The 23814-nt window shown below is 42.4% G+C and overlaps 1 protein-coding gene across 1 annotated transcript in view; it reads right to left on the bottom strand.

The window, feature by feature from the left end:
* Nucleotides 1-23814, bottom strand: part of Il6st (interleukin 6 signal transducer) — a 41040-nt gene that overhangs the window by 13571 nt on the left and 3655 nt on the right. Inside the window, exons 2-8 of the mRNA XM_032898892.1 lie at nt 19556-19642; nt 16631-16710; nt 13788-14093; nt 12648-12768; nt 6393-6556; nt 5592-5746; nt 3476-3635 (exon numbers count right to left, since the gene is read on the bottom strand). Of these exons, the coding sequence (XP_032754783.1) occupies nt 3476-3635; nt 5592-5746; nt 6393-6556; nt 12648-12768; nt 13788-14093; nt 16631-16710; nt 19556-19587 (1018 nt within the window). The 5' untranslated portion in view covers nt 19588-19642. The remainder of the gene's footprint in view (nt 1-3475; nt 3636-5591; nt 5747-6392; nt 6557-12647; nt 12769-13787; nt 14094-16630; nt 16711-19555; nt 19643-23814) is intronic.

The raw sequence follows: 23814 nt of genomic DNA on the forward strand, positions 1-23814 counted from the left end.
TTAACGATATAGTAAACTTCTGAAGTAATTCTTCCTGTTCTCATGGTCCTGCCCTTCAGTCACACGGCATTTCTCTTTACAGCAGCAGGCCCACTGCAGGACGATGGACTTGGGTCTGTCCTTAGTCAGAGTGGCAGCTGAGAATGTAAATCACCATCTCATAAACACACATACATACACACACACACACACACACACACACACACACACACACATATATACACATACACACGCACATGCACACACACACGCACGCACGCGCAAACACACACATCAATAAAACAAAACATAGGGTGTTGCTATGTTATGGAGAGCAGGACAGAACTTCTAGGCTCAAAGGAGGCTCTCGCCTTGGCCTTCTCAGCAGTAGGGACTATCGGCCTGTGCCATGGTGCGTGACTACAGATTACAACGGAGTCCGTTAGAGATGCGAGTATTTCCTACAAGGAGACAAGGAAGCAGCCCTGTTTGTTTCTTTTATTTGCTGCTGCTGCTCCAGTACCTCACTGCATTCCCAAACCACACCTCACCCCGCACAGCAACCTTCCTGTTTGTCCTGATTGTTTCTTCTGGGTCAACAAACCTACAGCTCACACTTACGCAGATCTTTCCTCATTCTATTGACTAGTGTATCTTCAACTATATTGAATAGTAGTGCTTTCTTTAAAAACAGAAATGGAGAGGCTGAAGAGATGGCTCAGTGGTTAAGAGCACTGACTGCTCTTCCAGAGGTCCTGAGTTCAAATCCCAGCAACCACATGGTGGCTCACAACCATCTGCCCTCTTCAGGTGTCTGAAGACAGCTAAAGTGTACTCACATAAATAAAATAGATAAATCTTTAAAAAAGAAAAGAAAAGAACGTAAATGGGATCCTGTGATTGGCCAGGCTGAAGTTGGGATATTCTAATCTCAATTTCTTAAATAACTGTTATTCCAAGAAGGTGCCATAAGTTTGAACAATCAGCTAATAGTATTGATTTTTTTTTTAAAAAAGTGAGGTGTGTGTGTGTGTTTGTGTATGTATGTGTGTGTGAGTGTGTGTGTCTGTGTGAGTGTGTGTGTGTGTGCCTCTGTGTGTGTATGTGTGTATGTGTGTGAGAGTGTGTGTCGGTGTGTTTGTATGTGTGTGTCTGTGTGTGTGAGTGTGTGTGTATGCATTCGTGTAGTATAGTAGATAAGAAAGAATAAAGTCTTAAAAGTAAAGTTTTTCTTCCAACAGTGATTAAAAAACGAAACTGAATTGTTGTGTTACTTTTTGCTAAAGATGAAATTGGAAACAACTAGGCTGGTGTATGTCTGGTCTCCAGCCGTATGGGCACAACATAAAAAGACAGTTCCGAGCACTAGGACCCAGTCGCACACACTAATGTGGCAGCCCTTCCAATCTGTAGGGCGTGTGCTCTAAGAGCCCTGTGGACAGCAGGACTCTGAAGAGCAATTAAGGTTTTATGCACTGCTTTCCTGCAGACATTGCTCATGCTAAGGTTTAACCTGTAAACGAGGTACAGTAACAAACTAACAACTATGGATGATATTAAATACTGGATAATAAAAATATATCAGTTACTTAAAATTTATAGATTGTTTATTTCTAAAAATTTTCATCTACTAACTTTAGACTGAGTAACTACACACAAGGACGGCAGGACTGAAGCTAAGGAGTGAACACTGACTACATCACGACAATCTTCTAGGAGGTAAGCAAGCATGGGCCTCATCGCCTTAGCACTGGACATGTGGAGGTAGAACAGGACCAACCGTGGCTACATCCTGTGTTTGAGCGGGGGTTACAGGAGAGCCCATTTCAAAGAACAAAACTAAATTCCTGTAAGTTCTGAGTTCCAGAACTCTGTTAAGAATACCTGCAAATACTACATTTACTAAAACAAACAGTATTTGAATGAAACTCACACAGCAATGTGCTGGTTGTGAGAAAGACAGAACACAGGGGGAGAGTAAGAAGACAGGCTGGCAGGAAAGACGTCTGAAAAGCTGTGGTGCCGGACACTGGGATCTCACACACTCTACTACTGTGGTGCTGCGCTCTAACGGAATAAAACACACAGAAGTACACAGGAAGTGAGCTGGACACACCTCTTTACACGAGCAGCACCTAGAAGCTTCACACTGCAGGCTAAAGAAATGCTTCATCTAATGGCTTTTGAGATGCTCTAGAGAGCGCTAAGTGCACACCTAACCGCATCTGGCCTGCGCTCCGAGGTGCTTCATGAACTTGTACGAATGGACCCATAAACCTCTAAAAACCCACTGGAAGAATTCCCAATCAACAACGGGGCATGGTGACTCATGTATAACCCTAACGCTTGGTCTGCTGAGACAGGAGAACTGCTGAGGGTCTAAGGCCAGCCTGTGTTACAAAGCACAAATTCCCCATCCTTCCCTTCCCCCATAAAAACAAAGTATCCCTAGATGAGCCAAAGGGGCCTAGTCATTGGACCGAGCATTCTCAAACTGGCCACAGTAAGACTGCTTTCTGCACAGTGCTCACGAGTGAGGATAGCCGTATAGAGGGAGGGACAATGCTGCCTTTGACATTTTTAGTTCACAGTGACCCAACCTCTCACAAGACGGTTGAGCGCATGAAGTTTGCAAAGCTAAAGCTGCTGCCATGAGATTACGGTAGGAAAGGTCACAAAAGGGACCACGGCTGGTGGCTCCACAGCAGCTTTGTGAAGGGTCTAACCTGTTCAGATAGATTTAAGTGCATGAGTGTTTTACCTGCATATATGTCTATGCACTGTATGTATGCAGTACCCATGGAGGCCAGAAGAGGGTGTCAGACCCCCTGAAATGGAATCCACTCCAGGCCTCAGAAGAGCAAGAGTTGCCTCTCCAGACCCAGAGAGACCCTTCTGTAGACTCCACACCGTTTTCAGCTTTTATATTCCTCAGTGTATGTGTGACTATAATAATATAATCAGTGATGAAAAAAATGACTTACAGCAAACCAACCTAAATCCTAAATCAGCCCCTTTCCAAGGGCTTATCAATCCTGGTAGAAAAAAAAAAACCTGAAACATATTTTTGACAGTTTTTAGTTTTCAGACAGGGTCTCACTCTGTAGCCCTGGGTAGGCTGGAGCTCAGACTCAGAGCTCTTCTGGCCTCTGCCTTCCCAGTGCTGGGACTGAAGGTGTGCACCACCACAGCCAGCTCTGACAGGGACGTTGATGAGTTAGGATACGACTCTCTAGTTAGGGCCATCTTGGGACCACCTTCCTAGAACAAAGCTAATCAAGTGGTTCATTAATGACATTTAAAGTAGCCTGTCACAGTAATATAACCTAATTAGCTATTAAATACACATATACTATCAATAATACACATTAAGTTTTCTGTGATTTCCTTAAAAATGAAATAATAAAACGGTACAGCCCAACTAAAATAACCACGCGTACAGCAGTGAGGGCTGTATTTTTACAGTACCTAGAGAGCCCTCACTGCGTTCACTTACTGTCTTCATATGTGGTCCCGCTCGCCTCCTCACTCCAGTCACTCCAGTAGCCCTTCCCATTCTCCTTAATGGACCGGATCCTAAACACATATTCTGTAAAAGGCTTGAGATCCTGAACAGTGAACGAAGTCCGGGGAGACACTGTATCTTCAAGAGGGACCTGAGAATAAAGCGAATTGAACGACACCATCAACACCTCCGATAGAGAAAGTGAGTACAGTTTCGGAAATCCATGGAGGTAAGAATCTGACAGTCCATAGGCTCCACCCCCCTACTCTGACTTCACTGTGAGAGCTCAGGATTCTCAGCGTGAAGAGATGACCTGTGCTTGTAGCATCAGGAGGACTGAACTACTGACGACAGAGCAAGTAGCAAGTTCTAAGCCAGAGTACACTGCCTGAGGTTGAGAGCCCGTCTCAGAGAGCCAGACCAATTCCACAGCTAACCACAAACATTTAAACAGACACACGAACAACAACAAAACACTTCAAGATGGCTTAGAGAAAAGATACAAGCAAGGATAAATGTTGAACCTTGAATGCTAGTGTGCTAGGAACTGGACTGTCCCAGCTAATGGCTATGTCCCAGGGAAAAGAGCCTGAAAAGACTCCAAGAGGGCAGCGCTGGGAGGGCAGCGCTGGGAGGGCAGCGCTGGGAGGGCAGCGCTGGGAGGGCAGCGCTGGGAGGGCAGCGCTGGGAGGGCAGCGCTGGGAGGGCAGCGCTGGGAGGGCAGCGCTGGGAGGGCAGCGCTGGGAGGGCAGCGCTGGGAGGGCAGCGCTGGGAGGGCAGTGCTGGGAGGGCAGTGCTGGGAAGGCACAGTCTTACGGCACAGGAGAAAATAAATGTGTTGTTCTCAATTCTATTCCTCTCTTTCCCATCGGCCCTTCTGTCCAGTGGCTCATGGGAAGCGAGATGGAATGGGAGTCCATAGTGAAATCAGACAGGCCAGCACACCGTGACAATAGTGTGCAAAAGGAAGGGGTGTACATTTATCTGGGAACAAGAAGTTATCCAACCCCACCAAGTAAATAAAAGCGAGGAGGCGGCGCCATGGCTCAGAGAGTGAAGGTGCCTACTACGAAGCCTGACGTGAGCTGGACTCCTGGCCCCCAGCGGAAGAGCAAGCTGCCTTCTAAGTTGTGTGACTGCACACATGCTATGACGTGTAAAGCAAAGCAGAAGCTAGCGCAGCGGACGAACCTGTCCTTTAACTGGGAGTGAGGAGGAGACCAAATCCACACAGACAACTACTTTACATCACTCTGACATTCCAGCACTGGTACAAAAACAGATGTCAGATTTGGTGGCATTCTTCTGTACGATTGGGTTAAGACTCTATGATATTAAATATACTTTGAAGAACTTTAAATACACAACCTCTCTGTACAGTCTGAGTCATGAACCCAATTTTGTTTTGCTTTTTGTGACTGCACTGTGAGTCAATAAGATAAGTGGAGTATCATAAAGGAGCACAAAGGTTATGGGGTTTAGTATCTTTAGAAGTTCATAACTGCAACCATGGTAGTAAATGAATCAATAAAACAAAAGTGGGCGATTAGTTATAAATGAAATTGCAGCACAAAATCTCACAGGCAGCCAATGCAGTACCGCCCCTGAGACGGCTACAAGCTCTCCTCTGCTGAGATCATAAACACGCCAGCCACCTCCCTTTCCAGGCTTGGATCCCCACTAACCCTTTCTGGACTTTAGGAGTTGACAAACCCTCTATCAAGGGCTAGGGATCTTGAGCTGGGGACCAGAAAATCTGTTACTTCAGCCACTAAATAAAGACAACAAACATGTTCCAGTCAAATTCCATTTCTAAAAGCGAGTAGCAAGGCTGTCTGAGCTACGCATGCCAAACCCTGCTCTGTAAAAGGCCCTGATCCACCTGCATGCCTTTCCTGTGTGTTCTCCTATTGCCCTGTTTTATTTCCTTCTAGGTCACGGCTTTCTATCTCCACAGCTGTCTGCCAAACGGAATGTTCCACATATCAGAAACTTAAGACACTGACAAAATAGGTGAGTCTTCATATTAGTATTCAAAACAAACAAAGCAGGCAAAGAAACAAACAAATGACAACACTATTAGAATAAATAGCAACTTTTAATTTACCTGAATCCAAGTTGAGGCATCTTTGGTCCTATATTGGATGTCCGACTTCAGCCTTAAAATACTGTCCAAACCTGAATTGACCCATGTTAGCTTTAATATACTGGATAATTCTTCTGAGTTGGTCACTGACAAATTATGAGGTGGATTGGGTTTCACTGAAGAGTAAAGTAAGTCCTAAAGTTAGTCGTGCTTTATTTCTACAATTTCATGTACTACAACTCAAAAACATGACCATCTGCTTTGTACGATTATGCTTCCCAAATGAAATCTCTAGAAATGACTTCTGCCACATAACAGAGAGATTTTAAGGAAACCTTTCCGAGTCTGTTCAGTGTATTTGTTAAGTTTCAGACGCTGATATTAAAAAATACTGAAATTTTATAACAAATTACATTTTGAAAAGAAAGTAAAACTAGAACAAAGAAGTGACTGTGATTGCCGTGGTGTGTGATCCGGGAAGATTAGATAAACAATGAAACAGTGACATTCTAAGTGGGGAAGGCCGGCGGATCAGGAGGTCAATGTTAGCCTCAGACACACGGCCAACTTAAAGCCAGCCTGGGCTACATAAAACTCAATCTCAAAAATAAAACTAACAGAAATGATAAAATATTCCAAAAGCAAACTGAAAACAGCCATGAGTATAGTTAAACTACAGCTATTTTTGTTTCCAAATTACATTTAATACTAAAAACTTTATAAAAATCAGTATATTAATAAACATTTCTACATTAATCGAGATCTGAAAAGTAATTTACAAACCATAGTTTGATAAAGTCCCATATTCAAGCTTCTAAGTACCTTTATCCACGGGGTCAAAATTGATAGGCTCTGAGGAGACATTCCCAAGGGCATTCTCGGCCTCCACCCAGACCTCGATGTTGACAAAATAGATGGGGGTATAGCCCATCATGCAGGAGCTCGTGCCATGCTTTGTTCGGCAATCAGGAAACTTCTCTGTTGCCCTAAATATAAAATTGGAAGAACCAGCCATTAAAAATAGATTGGAAAACATACAGGGGAAGAAAGTTACTGGGAAAGAGCTGGATATGACGCAGACTGGTGCATTAACGCTTGCAATGAAGTGCTGCTAACCAAAGACAGATCACATATCTTAAAAACTGTATTTGACGTATACCTATGATATTATTCCTACATTTTTAATCTAAGAAAACCTCATTTTAGAATTTTATTCTATATCCTTAATGATTCTTCACTAAAAGCAATCTATTTCCTTGTGGTCGCAGAATTGCAGCCTTACCTCACCCGTAAAGGCATGTTTCAGGATCCCTGCAGATGACTGAGACACTGGGTAACACCAAACCCTAGGTAACTATAGTTTTTCTACATGGGCTTCACTGTGATGGTATTAGTCTCTGAATTAAGCATGGTAGATGAACAATTCTAACATAACAGGTAAGTGAAGGCAATCTCTTTCTAAATACTCACTTTTCTTGTCATGATGTAATTGAGGTGAATGATGTCAGTCCTGTGAGACAACAGTGGGACACTACTGACTTAACCTGACAATAATGCAGAAAGGGCTGCGGTGGCTTGAATATGCTTGTAGTAAGTGGCACTATTAGGAGGTGTGGCGTTGTTAGAGTAGGGGTGGCACTGTTGGAGTAGGTGTATCACTGAGGGGATGGGCTTAAAGAGCTTCCTCCTAGCTGCCTGAGAATGCCAGTCCTGTTTGCCTCCTGCAGTGCCTTCAGAACAAGATGCAGAACTCTCAGCTTCTCCAGCACTTTGCCTGTCTGGATGCCGCCGTGCTTTCTGCCATGATAATGGACTGAACCTTGGAAACTGTAAGCCAGCCCCAAGTAAATGTTGTCCCTTAGAAGAACTGCTTTGGTCATGGTGTCTTTTATAGTAAAAGAAACCCTAAGGCAACAGGTCGTTTGAGGAAGAATGCCCCCAGGCTCACATACTGAATGCTTCAGTCATAGTGAGTAGGACTACCTGAGCAGAACTAGGTCTGTGGCCTTGTTGAGTAGGGGTTGTCAGAGCGATGTGTCCCTGTGCGTGTACTTTGAACTTTCAAAAGCCCAAGCCAGGCTCAGTGTCTCTCCTCCCACTGCCATGGATCCGGATGCAGAACTCTCAGTTCCTTCTCCAGCACCATGTCTGCCTGCTCCCTGCCATGATGATGATGGACTCAACTCTGAAACTGTAAGCCAGCCCCAATTAAATGTTCTCCTTTATGAGAGCTGCCTTGGTCCTGGGGTATCTTCCCAGCAGATTCAGACAAGAGCCATCTGTTTCAGGTGATTTTAAATCAAGCCATGATGACATCTATGGCAGATGATGTCCACGGTTGGTGATCCTACTGTTTAAAGTGTCTTGCTGCAAGCTTCTAGAAGAATACTCTAATAGCAATTTGTTTGTCTTTGATCACCAAGGGACTGCTTAGAAAGCTGTAATCTGCAGTGATCAGAGCATGCCTTTATGTTGGATTACTCCAAGGACTAGGCATGCCTTTACTCTCCTATCTTTCCAAGGTCTATCTATACTCCACACTCTGCCCTTCAGTGTCTGTGTATTCAAACACTCTGCAGACTCCCTAAGTTCTCAAACTTTGTCTATGAAGTTGTTTCTCTAACTCGTTCACTGCTGGCTCTGCCTCAGTTTCCTCTTCCTCTTCAGTAGGGCACTCAGGAAGACGGACCATCCCTCACTCACTAGTACTTCTCAATGGCCTCACGCTCTTCCACATATCAGCAAATCACTCTCTACCAACTCACCTGCTGTGTAAATCATTTTCTGTCTTCGCTGTAAACCTCTGAAAAGCATTCTCAACCCTGTTATTGAAATAGTTAATCTCAGTCAGGAACTTCTATTCCGCCTTTGATCATTCAGTTCCCAGATAAAAATTACAACTTTTACATTTATAATAAGACTTAGTCAGCACTGAAGGTGGGCAGATATCCATGCTATTCTGTCTACTTCCATGTCGGTCTCCCCACAATATGACTTATCATGTTCTGTGTGGGCAGCTCTTAGCTCCACCTGACCAGTCCTCGTTGTCCTAATTTCAATACTCTTACCCTCTCTCCCTTTCCTCATGGTTCTCCGTAGACCCCCAAGTCCTGCCTCTATCTCTTCTGCCCAACTACTGGCTGTCATCATCTTTATCTAACCAATAGTTTTAAATTAAGAAGCAAGGTCACATTTTATGTGCAGATTCTCTCGTTCCTGGGAGCAACCAGGCCTAGGGGGCCAATATTTAGTACTACAACACAGCCAAAGACCAAACCTCAACCCTACTCTATAAACTTCTGCAGGCGTTTACATGTAGTTTCTAGTTTGAATTCACCCACTGCAACGCTATGGGTGTTGCTATCCTAGACACAGTGACCACCTACAGCACTGCATATGTACAAACGCGGGTCTCCAGCAGCAGCTGACTCACCCAACACCAAGTGGCTTCTGCTAGCCAGACAAGGCCATATCAAGGGTGAATCACTACTTGACACCTTGATAACAGTTGGATGTGCCATCTACTGTTGGACTTTAAGTCTTCTCAAGTCATTCTTCCAAGGATTTTGGGAAAAACACTGCTAGATCCACCCCAGACAGGAGGGCTATCACCTGCACAGTATAACTACACTACCAGAACACCAGAAGATATGCACGTCAGGCTTCACTTGGTATACCATACTAGGTTAATCATGGCCTGAACTGTGGCCACAAAGGACCAGAGTACATCTATGTTTTGGGCTTTGGTTAGATCTCTGCATCTTAGACTGCATGTTCTATTGGGCACCTGCAAATGTAACATCACTTTCTTCTTTACTTGCAGACAGACTCTTCAGTAGGCTATGCATGCTTTAAACCAAACCTACTTCTGAATGTGCATAGCCCCCTCTTGCTTGTAGTAAATGGCTTGGTGTTGCTTCCTGCAAGAAATCACTTGCAGACCCAGTACTTCCTGTGCAATGTCTTGCTCTCATTGGGAGCACGATTTCTGTTCATGTCATCCAGCCACAGATGTCTTTTCTATCTTAACTGAGTAAGTATCACACACTGTGGTAGTAACTGGAGTGTGAAAAGCCTATTTTCCTTCTTCCTAATATCACAAATAGTAAACTTGTCCTTACTGTAGATTAAAATAATCACGGTATGTGTGTTTTCTCTTTCCTTGCTCAAGAATTTTGTGTCTTTCACTTAAAGAAAACAACTGTATAGTTTCTCTCTGCGTATACAAATGCTATGCTTTAGGACTGCTACTAAGTAAAACTGTCTTTTCTGTTTAAACACAAGCACTGTGCTATCAGCATCAAATGAGCAAGATGAGCATGAAGTAATAACAAGCAGGCAGCATGGATCCGTGGGACCAAAGGTGGGGTTGAGAGGGATCTGAAATTTCATTAAGCTATGCCGAGGGGAGCATAGCAGCTCAGGAATTGTTTATTTCTGGAATTGTCAATTTAATACCTTTAGACTGAAACAACAGATTAACAAGATTGTAGTTTTTCTCCTTCTTGAAACAGAATCCCTACTAAACTAGCATTGTCTTTTCTCTATTCGGAGTATGCTAGGTGAGAGAGGATGAGGTGGAGCTCTACCAAGCTCCAAACTTCTTCAACCTTCACAGCCAACAAGGGAAGCCTTGGCTGACTTTGTCAACTACAGAAAGTTTACATTATCCACAAAGTTATGCCTCAGTTAAAACATCCACATAAAATAAGCCTTAGGGGCTGGGGATTTAGCTCAGTGGTAGAGCACTTGCCTAGCAAGCACAAGGCCCTGGGTTTGGTCCCCAGCTCCGAAAAAAAGAAAAAAAAATAAGCCTTAAAAAATAAAAATAAAGCAAACTCGTCCTCTGGAAGAGCAGCAGGCATTTTAACCACCGAGTCATCTCTCTAGCCCTAATTTCAAACGTTTTAAAACAATGATTCAATCACACATATTTGTGGATTTAGAAACTGCTTTTAGAAATATTAACTATCACCAGCAATAATATTGGAATTATATTGTTTATTGGGGAAAACAGTAGCAAACAAATGTTTTAATATTGTTGGGAACTAGAATTTTTGGTACAGAAAAAAAGATGTAGCTGCTTGATGGATTATATATTTAAAAAAAAAAACTATAGTTCAAAGTTGAAAATATCAATGTAAACTCAAAGTTGCACCTTATTTTTGTGTGTGAGAACATTCAAGTAACCCTGAGACTAGAGGTATAGCTTTGAAAAGGCAGAGTACCTGCAAATATCTGGCATGTACTTCTTCTAATACCAAGAACTGCAAATAAGATACGTAAACAAAACAAAGCAGAGTGCTCTAACTTTATGACCCACAAATAACAAACACTGACAAACGCTCAGACGTCAGAATGAAAGCAGACGGGGAGTGAGCTGGTCCAACCTCTGCAGCTGTCTCAAGGGGTGGGGACTGGGAGGAACTGAGGAGCGTAAGAAAACTTCAGGAAGCATGCGGGTTCTACAGGTGTATGCCCTTGTCAAACCCCTGCATGACACAGACAGTTCAGATCTGTGCTCTCACTGCAAAGTACAGTACACTTCAATATTGATGCTAACTACGTAGACACCGAAGTGTCAACTTATAAACATTCCTAATACTTATACCTCACTGCATTAACGACCGCGATGAACTGGCCGCTGGAGAGGAGACTGCGAATCTCATAAGCGAACTGTAGAATCTGGGTGGCGGGCATGCGTAGGACCCACTATTCTTTTAGCTTTTGTGTGCATCAAGAAATAGATTTCTGGGCTGGAGAGATGGCTCAGTGGTTAAGAGCACTCTCTGCTCCTCCAGAGGTCCTGAGTTCAATTCCCAGCAACCACATGGTGGCTCACAGCCATCTGTAATGGGATCTGATGCCCTCTCCCGGTGTCTGAAGACAGCTATGGTATATTCATAAAACTAAAATATATAAAAGAAATAGATTTCTAAGAAGGACAAGGCTGGCAACACTGGAGATCAATGTGCAGTGTGAGTGAGTGAGCCGCCCAGCAGTTCATGTCTGGTGTCTTCCTCAACCCCAGTGCACTCTACTTACTAAGGCAGGGTCACCCTGACTCTGGAGCTCAGTGACCTAAGCTGGCCGGTCAGTAAGCTGCAGCCTGTCTCTGTATACCTCTCTCCTCAGAGCTGGACTCACAGAATGCTGCCATGTCATCTGATGTGTGGGTTAGGGATCTGACCAAGAGCCCAGTGCTTGTGCAGTGAGCACTCTATTGACAACCACATCTCCAGCCCACAACCTAATCCTAGGGACCTAACAATGTTAGTGGAGGATCACGCCATCCCTCAGAGTGAAATTTTCGGAAAAAGAAATCCAACCCAAATTTGACCAAATATATAAACCTAACAATTCCTAGGGAATAAAGGAATGAGAGAATGTTACACAGTATCTAAGAAGTAACTGAATTGCATGGAAGGGAAACAGAGCAAGCAGAATCTGTCATTTAAGAAAGAGAAGAATTTATCAATTTAAAAGGTAGGGATGGTTTTAAAGTTTTTAAAAACTTTCAATTAAAAATCGTTTTGTAAGAAAGCATTTTATAAGAGAAATGAGGAAATCAATACTAGCTGAAAGTTTCTGGGGTTTCGAGCCATGCCCAGTGTCTGCTGCCTGCGGATCCAGATGTAGAGCTCTCAGTTCCTCCAGCACCACGTCTGTATGTGCTGCCATGCTCCCCACGTCAACAGTGGACTAAGCCTCTGAACGTAAGCCAGCCCTGATGAAATGTCTTCCTTTATATGAGTTGTCATGGTCGCCCTATCTCTCACAGGGAGAGAACACTGACTAAGACAAATAGCATGAGGTTGTGTTTGAAAGTCAACATTTAGAGCTTGGTACTGCAACTCTAGGGACAGAATGTGGCTGGCTTCTCTTGAAGGCAGCATGGGGTCCAGTGTACACACTGCTCACTGCTGACACTGCTGAGAGTACCCATGAAGAGCACACAATGCTATTGTCAGAGCACGTGAAATGTCCCAAAACAGTCACCCCATACTGCTACTGACAAAAAGAGAGTCCCAGCCAGTGTGTGATCGTCCAGCAGAGGGCATATCTGCCGTTACGTACCACTCTGACTTCAAAGTGTAGTTTGTTTCAAGGTATGTCTCCCTTCCTGGGTCCCACTGACACAGCATGTTCTTCCCCTCATTCACAATGCAACTCAAATTTGTAGGTATATCTGGAGGATCTATAAGGAAACAAACATTTAAGTTAAATAAAAAATCCTTAGATAGACACGTATTATCTAATTTATATACTACCTGAGACCCACCCCAATTAGATAAGTGAACCCAAGATAAAGATATGGGCATAATGAGAAACGGATGTTAATTTTCCTTCCAACTCTTAAATATGTTTTAGGTCATTGTGTATATTTTTAGTGTAACTGTCTTTAATTAATTGCTTTCATCTAATTTTCTATGTAAAATACATTTTAATTTATAACCAGATAAATCAGTGGTGTCTCCCTGAAATTATTAATAACTAGTATTAAAGAGCAGAAACGACTCACATACCCTTTATTTTACTTGTGTCCTCCTACAAAGCCTAAGCCGGCCTCAAACTCTGGGTCTTTTTCCACATCCCAGATGCTGGGGTGACTGGCACCTCCCACCACACCTAGGTGCGAATTCGATTCCTTACTGCTTTCTGAAGGACTGGCAGAAAAGCAAATGCTGACCCTGTGTAACTCCTAGCCGACCCCAGAGGTCTGGATCACTGGCTCTACTCTTTTTGTACTTACTCTTTTTAAAGAGTAATTTTTTTAATATTATAATTACATAGCTTCTCTTCCCTTTCCTCCTGCCATGCCCTCCCATAAATGCCTCCTTGCTCGCTTCAAATCCATGACCTCTTTTTGGTATTTCTCCATTTTCTTCATTCAGGAACCTGTTTAACTCAAGCCTTTTCTCAGTAATGAGGAGACACAGAAAGTTGCTATCACAGACACAAACTGCAGATCAGTAATAGCCTTACGGGCACAGAGAGTCTCGGGTCAAAGTGTTTTTCAAGAATCTGATAAATGTCTGTCTTTTAACAAAGAAATGACACCGGCGTTGTTCTTTTGGGTTGTGTATAATGCACATTGCTTCTAAATGTTGTTTTATAAAACAGGGACATCCAAAGAGTACTGAACCAGTGACTGTCCTTGGGAAGGCTAACAGAAACCATGAAAAATGTAAATTGACAAACAGACACAACTCTTACAGCCTGAAAGTATGGTGATTCCATACACATTCTGCTCGATCTGTCCGAATGACAGGATGTTGCAGGTGAGCTGGACGTTCTGAAAGACCACGTCTGTGAACGTGACACTGGATGCCGTTCTGTTGATGACTGTGACCTGCTCCTTGGGAACGGCAACATGGTTTGTCTTCCACACGATGTAAGTGGCATTCACAGAGTACTCCTGCAGACACTTCTCCTTTAGCACACAAGTGGCAGTGAAGTTAGAGCCACGCTGGACAACTGGAAACTCAGGGTAGATATAACCACATGGTTCCACAAGTTGACCTGGAAAAGAACAACGGACTGCTGAGCTCGCCTGGCACGTGTGATGCCATGGGCTCAAGGCCTGGCACGATAACAGGAACAGGGCAAAAAAACCCCAAAGACAGTATTTCCAGCACAAAAGCAACACTTAGTGTAGACTATACAAATTCACTATAATAACTGTCTGAAGAAAAAAAAAATTAAGCCTGAAAAAAAATTGTGGTCTGAATTCCTAAATATACAAAAAATATACAAGTCATAATGTACAAAATATTAAACATTACTGAACTCATGGTCAAATATTCTGGTTTTCCTCGGAAAACAGACTGCTTCTAGCACAATCCAACTCTGTCTATTACCTCTCTGCCCCTTGGCTCAGACGGTCTAAATTCCATAGAACAGGTGGGCTGAGAAAACAATTGGACTAGTTTTAGCGATAAACGTATTAATACATGGAATCAATATATGGAATAAAACTTTCTATTTGAAGAAGGGAAAACAAGAATCAGACAGGAACAAAAACAAACACTCAATTGAACTGTACAGACTCCACAGCTGCTGACTGGGCTCTAACTCTGGCTGCTTTGATAGCCCCTGAGATACACTGTTGCAGTTTCAGTTGCTTTTGTTTGTTTGTTTGGCTAATTTCATTTATCACGTTTTCAGTCGTATTTACATTGTTCCAAATGACAGGAGCTCACCATTTTTTAAGATCTGTGACACACTCGTTTCCCTTATCCACGCTATTGTAAATAGTGCTGCAATGGGCATGCAGGTCTTGTTCTGACACACTGATTTAATTTCTCTTCTACTATTTACCCAACACTGAGAATGCAGAACCATATATAAATGGTTAGTATAAAACTAGTCTGTCAATATGACAGGATTCAGACTCACCTAGGAGATAAACTTGTAGGATGCCCCCAGTGGGGTTAGATTGGGCTAATGAGGCAGGAAGACCCACTCTAAATACAGATGGCACCTTTGCATGGGCTGGGCTCCGGGACTGGGTAGGAGCAGGCTCTACACTACCATCCATCTGCTTCCTAAAGGCACAAACAGTGTGACCCAGCTGCACCACCTTCTGTTGCCGTGCCTTCCTCAGCCTCATGGGACTCAAATCCTACCTTCCTGAGTTGCTTGTCAGGTATTTTGTTGCAGCAGTGAGAAGACTGACTATAGCAATCTGCTAGTGGGACTGCTTTTCCTTTAAGAGTCTCGTGTTGGCTTTGATAGTAGCTATGCTAACAGACATGTGCTAACATGGTGAATAGTCCTTGCACCTCTGCAATGAATGCATTTAGTCAGATTAAATAATCCTTTTAATGTCTCGTAAATGCCATTCCTAGCATTTTATCAAGAATCTCTGCATCTATGTTTGTCACAGTATCAGCATATAGCTTGCACATTTGTTTGTATTGTCTGGTGTTGGTACCAAACAATGTTGGTCTGGTAAGTATTTTCAAAGTAATGATATAAGGTCTACAACCCCTGATTTCTCTGTCTCCAGTTTTCCAGTGCTTATCTGGGACAAATGTAGTCTGTCTCTGTCTGTCTGTCTGTCTGTCTCCCTCTCTCTCTTCCCTCTCCCTGTCCCCCCCCCCTCCCTCTCTCTGTCCCTGAGGCTCCAGCTTAAGGGTGCTTTCTGGCCAATGCTTGCTAGTGGGTTTCTAGGTTCTTACCCATCCTATTCAGGCTTCAGTTTAACATCAAACCTTCTGTTTCAGCAAACTGTTCAAAGCGAAGCTGAACTCCTCAGTGTGAAGAGAGCTGACCAAAAGGGGTGCTTTTCAAACTGTGACAGAGGTCAGGTGTGTTCTTCCAACCTGCCACGGACCTGTACTTTCCTTTGCTGATTCCGTTGACATATGTTCAGTTGTTATGGCTATGTCAAACAGTTACAAGTTTTCCAAGGGCTGGACAGATGGCTCAGTGGTTAAGAACACTTGCTGATCTTGCAGAGGACTGGAGTTCGAGTCCCAGCAACTCACAATCTGTACCTCCAGTCCCAGAGGATTCCACATACTCATCTGGCCTCCCCAGCCAGCAGGTATGCATGTGGTGTACGAATACATGTAGAGAAAAGAAAACCCCCATAGACATAATTTTTTTTAACTTCTCAAAATGTCAAGTTTTAATGTCTTCATTCACTGCACTGTAGATCATCAGGTCTCAGGCCACCATCAGGTCCGTGTCACTACTCAGCCCCCACCACATCATTCTGGTAAGCAATAACACTGCTGGATGACTTTTACCCAAAATCAAGGAGAAGAAAAGGACTAGGAACTAACAGATTTCTATCCCATTCCTTTATCAGAAACAACATTTTGTATATCCCCAATCTTAACATTATTGAAATACAGCTAATTAGCATTTAGTATTGATGAAACTCAAATGATGTAAAATGAATTATCAGGCATATTTGTACTGAAGATACTTCTTTCAATAATGACCCCAGAAAAAATATATACATAATTATATAATTACTAAACATAAACCTAATTATATATAAATATGAACGTCTAATTTGTAGAGTTGGAACATTTCATGAGCCTTACCTATAGACTCAGTAGTGAGGAAAATAAGCAAAGCTTGCATTAGCCAGATCCTTAGTGCGGACATCTTGCAAGGGATGCTCCTGTAACAGACATAGTGTAAAAAACCGTTCTCTTCCACACAGGCTAAAATACAGGCTTATTTCTACTCTGTAGCTATTTTCTGGAAGGTGGTAAATACCTATATGAATACAGAAAAGGAATATTTTCCTATGCTTACTTAAGTTATAGTGCTCAAATACCTAAAGTCCTCCATCTCACAGTTACTTGTATGTATGATTTTACATCAAAACAAAAAACCAACCAACCAATGAAAGGGAAACTGGGACCGGTCCTTCAGTAGTGCTAGGACTGCTGTACACGAGCAGCTCTGTGCTACTAACACACTCTTCTCGCTGACTGCTATGGCTCAGTCTGTCTGATATGCAGCAGTTTCACGAATACAAGCAAAATATTGTGAGGCCTGGTTAGAAACAAGACACTACTCTGAGCAGCAGCAACAAAGTGGCAACAGCTTCTTTTGCCAACCACCAGCTCAACCCACAGCCTGCGGTGAGGTCCGGTGATACCTGCAGACAGCAAGTTAACTTACAGGACACAAAGATCAGTCTGAGGAACCCACACCTTAAAGTGTGCAGAAGCATGCCTGCCTTTTCCTCTGGAGGGCGCCATTCCGGCTATGTTTTAAAACCATGAGCAAGCCTCCTAAGTGAAACAGTATTTCAACATCCGTGAAATGTCATTAAGTGTGAGGCGCTCTGTATTCTTGCAAAGAAGACATGCAGTACGCAAAAATCATGACCCACAGATGTTTTACTCTATACATTAAATCTTATAACCAAACATTATACAGACACCGTGCGCATATACTGAAAGAATCATGTGCTAATGTCTTCCAAAGGGTACACACAGAGGAATGTTTCAAGGATGCCGGAGGCCGCCCAATAGCTCAGGTGCTAACCTGACAAGAAGCGATAAGAAGCAAGCAGAGGAACTGGACCACAGCAATTAGCAAGAAGAATGTCCAAGTACTCAGGGCCTGGCTGACTCTCGCACGCAATACGGAATTAGCAAGAACTATGCGCAAGCATACAGGGCCCGGTTAACTTTCACACGCAATACAGATTAGGGCAGCTGGGCTTGTGACTGAGCAGTGCCATGGGGAAACGGAAAGGCCTTCACTGTAATGACTAGAAAGTATTACTTCCTAATTTTAAAAACCGTCACTGAGATATGAGGAAGGAGTATCTACCAGAGTGTCGGACATTAGAGTATTCTATGTCGCATTCTATACAACTGACTTTACCTGTGACTTAGTTTTAAAAAGGGCAGGATTCTGTTATACTTTTCATTTGATTCTGTTGAGAGTAAACATTCAAATTAAAGGTGTATTAAGTGTTCCTCTTATTTCACAGCTCTTGCAGAATATGCATGTATTGCAAAAACACCGCACACAGTGACTTCCTTGAACTTGGCTTTCTAGGAAGCTTTTAAAAAGCTAAAACATGACTAGTAACTGAAGACTCAAGAAAGGGTGAATTACGGAGTGGCTCTTCTCTATTGGTAATTCCTCAGGTAAGGCGAGCCAACAGTAGTGTGCTGAAAGGTGGGTCACTAGTAATCTCGAGTAGTGCTTATCACAGACTGTGAATGGCTTGCTTGAACAAACGTGTGCACTGCTGTTCTTTCAGTCTGCCAGTTTTCTCAGGTGGAGGGGAAAAAAGCAGCCTAATTGTACCTGATTAATACTTTTTGTTTTGCTGGAACTTCCTATTTAATATTTCAGAGCTTGGGTCACAAAAACTATGGAGGGGGAGCCAGTCCTCAGTTGGGGAGCAGCTATTGTACCAAGTGGTAAGCAGAAAGCCACTAATCACTCGTAAGTCACTCCCTGTTGCTTAAAAGACACATAAAAGTGCCACAACTGCCCAGGGATGATAACAGACTGGGTTTGCTTTCACCCAGCTACAATACAAAACATGGTTAATTCAAACACTTTAAACGCCATACCTCACTAATAGGTTTTTAAATCATATGCATATACTAATAACTTTTTAAAAAAGAATTATTAATTTTATGTATATGAGTAGTACACTGTAGGTGTCTTCAGCTACACCAGAAGAGGGCATCGGATCCCATCACAGATGGCTGTGAACTACCACATGGTTGCTGGGATTTGAACTCAGGACCTCTGGAAGAGCAGTCAGTGTTCTTAACTGCTGAGCCACCTCTCCAGCCCCTAATATGCTTTTTAAATCATATATGCATTGAATGAAATCCTGTCTGCCAAGGAAGACAAGCAGACAATGGGAACCCAAACTTCCTTTGCTGTCCCAACTGTGATCCAGGATATTCTGATTCTCCACACTGGGTGCCTCCTTTGGGTGTAAATCTCTCATAGCACCCATCTCACCATGTTGGATTTCCAGGAAAATCTGCTTGGCCATGTCCTGATTAATACTTAATAACTGTGCCACTTTAAACATTTTTATTGCCTATACTAGGACCTTTATGTTTATTTCCATTCTTAAAATTTAGCCCAAGGACAGAATGAAGAATGAATAAGGATTGCAGTCACCAAGGAGGATATCAGTATAAACCGTTGCTATGGGATGGTGACTGACTATCAAAGGTAACTGCAGAACCTTCTCTCAGAAATCAAACAAAATCTTGTTCACTGGGAGCTGGGGAGGGACCAGGGTGATTTATAGAGTGTGTTACAGTGAACGCATCTCAGAATACTACCTTACTACTTAACGGTTATCCGCCCTTCACTCTTTCCCAGTTCATGCTAACAGACTGCTTTATGTTAGACTGCTCTCACATGAGTCATGACTCCCAGTATCCTTGGGAGACATAGGTAGGGCAGGGATTATTTCGTGGACTTTTACAAAAAGAACAAAAATTCAGAGAAGACAAATGACTTACCCAATACACAAACTTAAGAACTGATAAGGCATGAATCTGAAACAAGTCTGCTGCCTCTAGATGTCAGGTTTCTTCCATCGGCCCATCCTGTGAAGACAGAAGAGCCTTGTTCAGAAGCTGACTTTGATAACAGTGCTGCACATGTGTCTACTGTAGTCTTTGAGAACTTCATACATGTATACAATGTATTTTGGTCATACTCGCCCCTAGTCCTTCCCGAACTCCTAGATTCACCTGGACATGTGCTCTTGAAATCCTTCACTGGTCTTACATTTGCAGGTCAGCACCAAGCAGCACATGTTAGATAGGAACTTCAGAATAAAGTGATCCCAAGTACTTGGGAGAGAGTATTCAATAACCCAGTGGAATGGTCAGTACTATATCTCCCCCACCCCTCCCTTGACACAAGGTTTTGCTCTGTTGTTCTGGCTGGTCATTAACTACTAAATTCAAGTAATCTTTCTACTTCAAGCCTTTGGAACCATTTAGTGCCTAGAGTTATGTTTAATACAGTGGCTCTCAACCTGTGGGTTATGACTGCTTTAGGGTTTTGATGACCCTTTCACAGAGGTCACCTAAGACTATCAGAAAACACAGATATTTACATTACAATCATACCAGAGGCCAAGTTACAGTTATGAAGTAACATGAAAATAATTCTATGGTCTGGGGGTCGCTACATGAGGAACTATGTTAAAACATTAGGAAGGTTGAGAACCACTGCTTTAGTACATACTTGCAAACATTAAGATCACCTACTCCTAATTCAACCCTCTAGATGTCTATGGAATGTTGCAGGGCATTTTGTTGAACTAACAGGTCCTTAGCAGAAGGTTGACTCCCTGACACTGAGCTAAATTAAAATTGCTCACTCCCCAACTGCTCAACCTTATGCAATACTAAGTTAAATTCTAGCATGAGCAGTGACAGCCATTTTTTTGAAATGACTTAAAATTTAGGCAAAGTATTGAATCCTGTATTGCTGCTTTCTACATGTTGCGTCTTTGATATGAACCAGAAACAAGGAATTAAATTTTTAACCTTTTTAAAATTTCAAATGATAAACAAGGAGGGGTGGCATGTAAAGTCTCTATATCACCAAGAAAAATAGTTTGTGAAAATGTTGGTGGATAGTCTCGCAAAACTCTACACCTACAACTTAATAATTGTACGTTTCTTACTTCCCAAAGCCCACACGTGATGAGTGTTGTCAGTTGCTTTCTTCACAGAATACTGAGACTTGAACTCTCTAAGCACTGCATGGGCTAAATCTGTGCAGCCCGTGCTCTGGCTTCTTCCCACAGGTCTTTCATGGCCTCTCTAAACTGCCTCTACTACCCAACCACCCTCCTGTTTTTGTTTTCTCCTTCATAACATCAAGACATCTATAAAAGATTGGCAGATAGTTTATGCAATGGACCAGATAAATGTTTAGACTTTCTTTACAAAACCAGACTGCAAGCCAGATTTGGTCTGCAGGCCATTGTCTGCCAACCTGCATTCTAAAATCCATATAATTTCCTTAGTTTGCTCAGTTTGCTCAAAGTTGAGCTGTGTCCCCTGCAAAAGATTCACTCAAGTCCTATGACTTCAAAACATGACCCTCTTTGGAGACAGGACCATTGCTGCTGTCATTAGCAAAGATGCCCTAGTGGAGTAGGGGAAGAGAACAATATAACTTTTATAAGAGAGACGCGGAAAAACGGCATCTGACAGAAGGCAGAGACTGGATGGGATTTTGAGCCACACAAGCACACACACACACACACACACACACACACACACACACACACACACACGTCAACACATGGTTACTGTTAGAGGCTAGGAAGTGCCAAAGGATTCTTACCAGAAGGACTTCTGGCTTCTGGATAAAATAGCATTTCTGTAAATCTGTCTGTCTATCTGTCTTTCTTTCTTTCCTTCCTTCCTTCCATCCATCCATTCTTCCTATCTTTTTCATGACAGGCAGTAGATTGCCCCTGCCCCTGCCAGTACAAAGTCATGCACCACCAACACACAGGATCATTTCTGTAATTTTAAACCACCTAATTTATGGTACTTTGTTACATTAGCCCTAAGAAATGAGCACATGGTGTGTATTACCCTAACAGACTGTAAGCAAAGGAGGCAGTTTTCTATCTGTGCTCTTGACCTGTCTCTAGAATTCAGATCCATACTTAGCATATGAGATGCTCATGAGATAAAGAGACGATCTTCATATGTATACATAACATATAATACTGCAAATTACTTAGGCAAAGTCTGCGTGGACATATGCTATAATTCTGAGAAGTGGATTCTAAGGATCAAATGGCTGGGCCCTGTGGTAGGTATCATGCTTAGCTACAGGGCTTCCTGGATGGCATGACATTTGAATAGTCTCATTTTTAATTAACTTGTTTCATTATTATTCGTTTTGACAGTTTTGAACATACTTTACTTTAAAAAACAAGAGGTGTGCTGTAGTTTGCCTGTTCCATTATTAGCAATTTTGAAATATGTAGCTTCTACAATGACAAAAACCATGTTAAACTATCAGGACTCCTAGACACTTAATATAATATTTAAACAAATGATTACTTAAAAACTAGCACTCCAGATCACATCAGTAATAACCAACTAAGAAATGTAACAAAATAAATATTGCTCGTAATAGCACCAAAAGCAACAGTAGAGTAGGATAAATCCAGTTATAACTATACAAGAATTTCACAATATAGAAATGCAACACAACTTTAACCCAAAGAGCAAAGTAGTTTATTACTGAACTGTACCCATTAAAAATTAGAGACTAAGAGTCAATTTTCAACAACAAAAAGGACTTAGTGTGCCAGCATTCAGACATACTGTAAAGATAAGTAAAACATTTATGGGGACAGAAGAATACATACATCAACAACATGAACTAAAATAAACTCAGTGGATACAGCTGCCCTCATGTGTATAACTGTTTCCATCCCTGGTACCATAGAACAAACAAACAAACAAACAAACAAACAAATATAAACCAGGTAAATAATAAAGAATTTATACACTAGTCACGCACACACCTGCAAGTCTTAGTTGGTGGCTCAGAAAGGAAAATCAGTTGCTTAAGACTTGGCAGCTAGCTTTGGCAACATGGGGAGAACATACAAAACAAAACCTGATGAAAAATTATATCATTATTCAAAGACATACTTTGGGACAACTGGCCCTATGAGCAAAAAGGTAAAAAGATATTTTTATACAAACATATTTCAGAGTTAATAAAGAAGTAAGTGCGAAAGTTGGATCATATACATACTGGAAAACACAAAACATTTATGACCTTTGAGGACATATGTCTTTTACAAATTACCTTGCCTATTTTAGTCAAATGAGAGTTCTATGAGCACTCTGATGAAGGCCCACATTCTCACCATCAATTAAGGAATACAATGTTGCAAGTACAGTTGATGCCAACAGTTCTTGCTTACTCTGAGCTCCAAGCTAACAGGAAAAACACATGCAGAGTGCCTTGGGGACAGAGAGTTTCCAAGTCAGGGCTCAGGAGCACTCAGCTGTAGGACAGAGTAAGTGTTTCCATAGCGAGAAAGCAGTGCATGTACGGTTGAAGACTGTACCAACCACCACTGTGCCATCTGACATACAGCCTGCCTGAGCTCAACTAGCACTAGGGGTTACAGTCACCAGGGATGTATGTAAGGCAGAACATCCAAACAAAGGATTGTGCAGAAGATGCCAGTATGCAAGCCACTATTCACAAGAAGTGACTAATCTACTCTTCCTTAAAACAAAGGGTGAAGTGACTACTAAAGAGAATCTGAAAATCTGGAGGCAGGACATTCAACTCATTTGTTTTACCAAAAGGAATCGAAGTTCCTGCTCTGGACTGAGTACAGGAGGCTTTAAAGCAACTGTCTAAAGTCTCACCGTATGCTAGGAGACACAGCGCGAGTCCTGTAGCTCCATGACACCACCCTGAGTGGTTCTGAAGCTTTCCACCAACACCACTACTTTCCCAAGTCTGAGACCCTCTGGTTTAAACGCAGGTATACAATGTAGGTGCTTCTCTCCTTCATCTACTTTTCTGTATCCTCCGAAGGTTTTATCTCCTACCCATGAATGTCCCCAAAGAAGAAGTCCTCGGGATCAACTTTTCTTTTAAAATACTTACAGTGAAGACATGAACCAAATGTCAAGAATCCTGGCTCAAATCTTCAATTCCAGTTGTGTATCGTCTTAGTCTGCCTCCGACACAAATCAATTTAACA

This window comes from Rattus rattus, chromosome 3 (assembly GCF_011064425.1).
Source record: "Rattus rattus isolate New Zealand chromosome 3, Rrattus_CSIRO_v1, whole genome shotgun sequence".
Taxonomy (NCBI): Eukaryota; Metazoa; Chordata; class Mammalia; order Rodentia; family Muridae; genus Rattus; species Rattus rattus.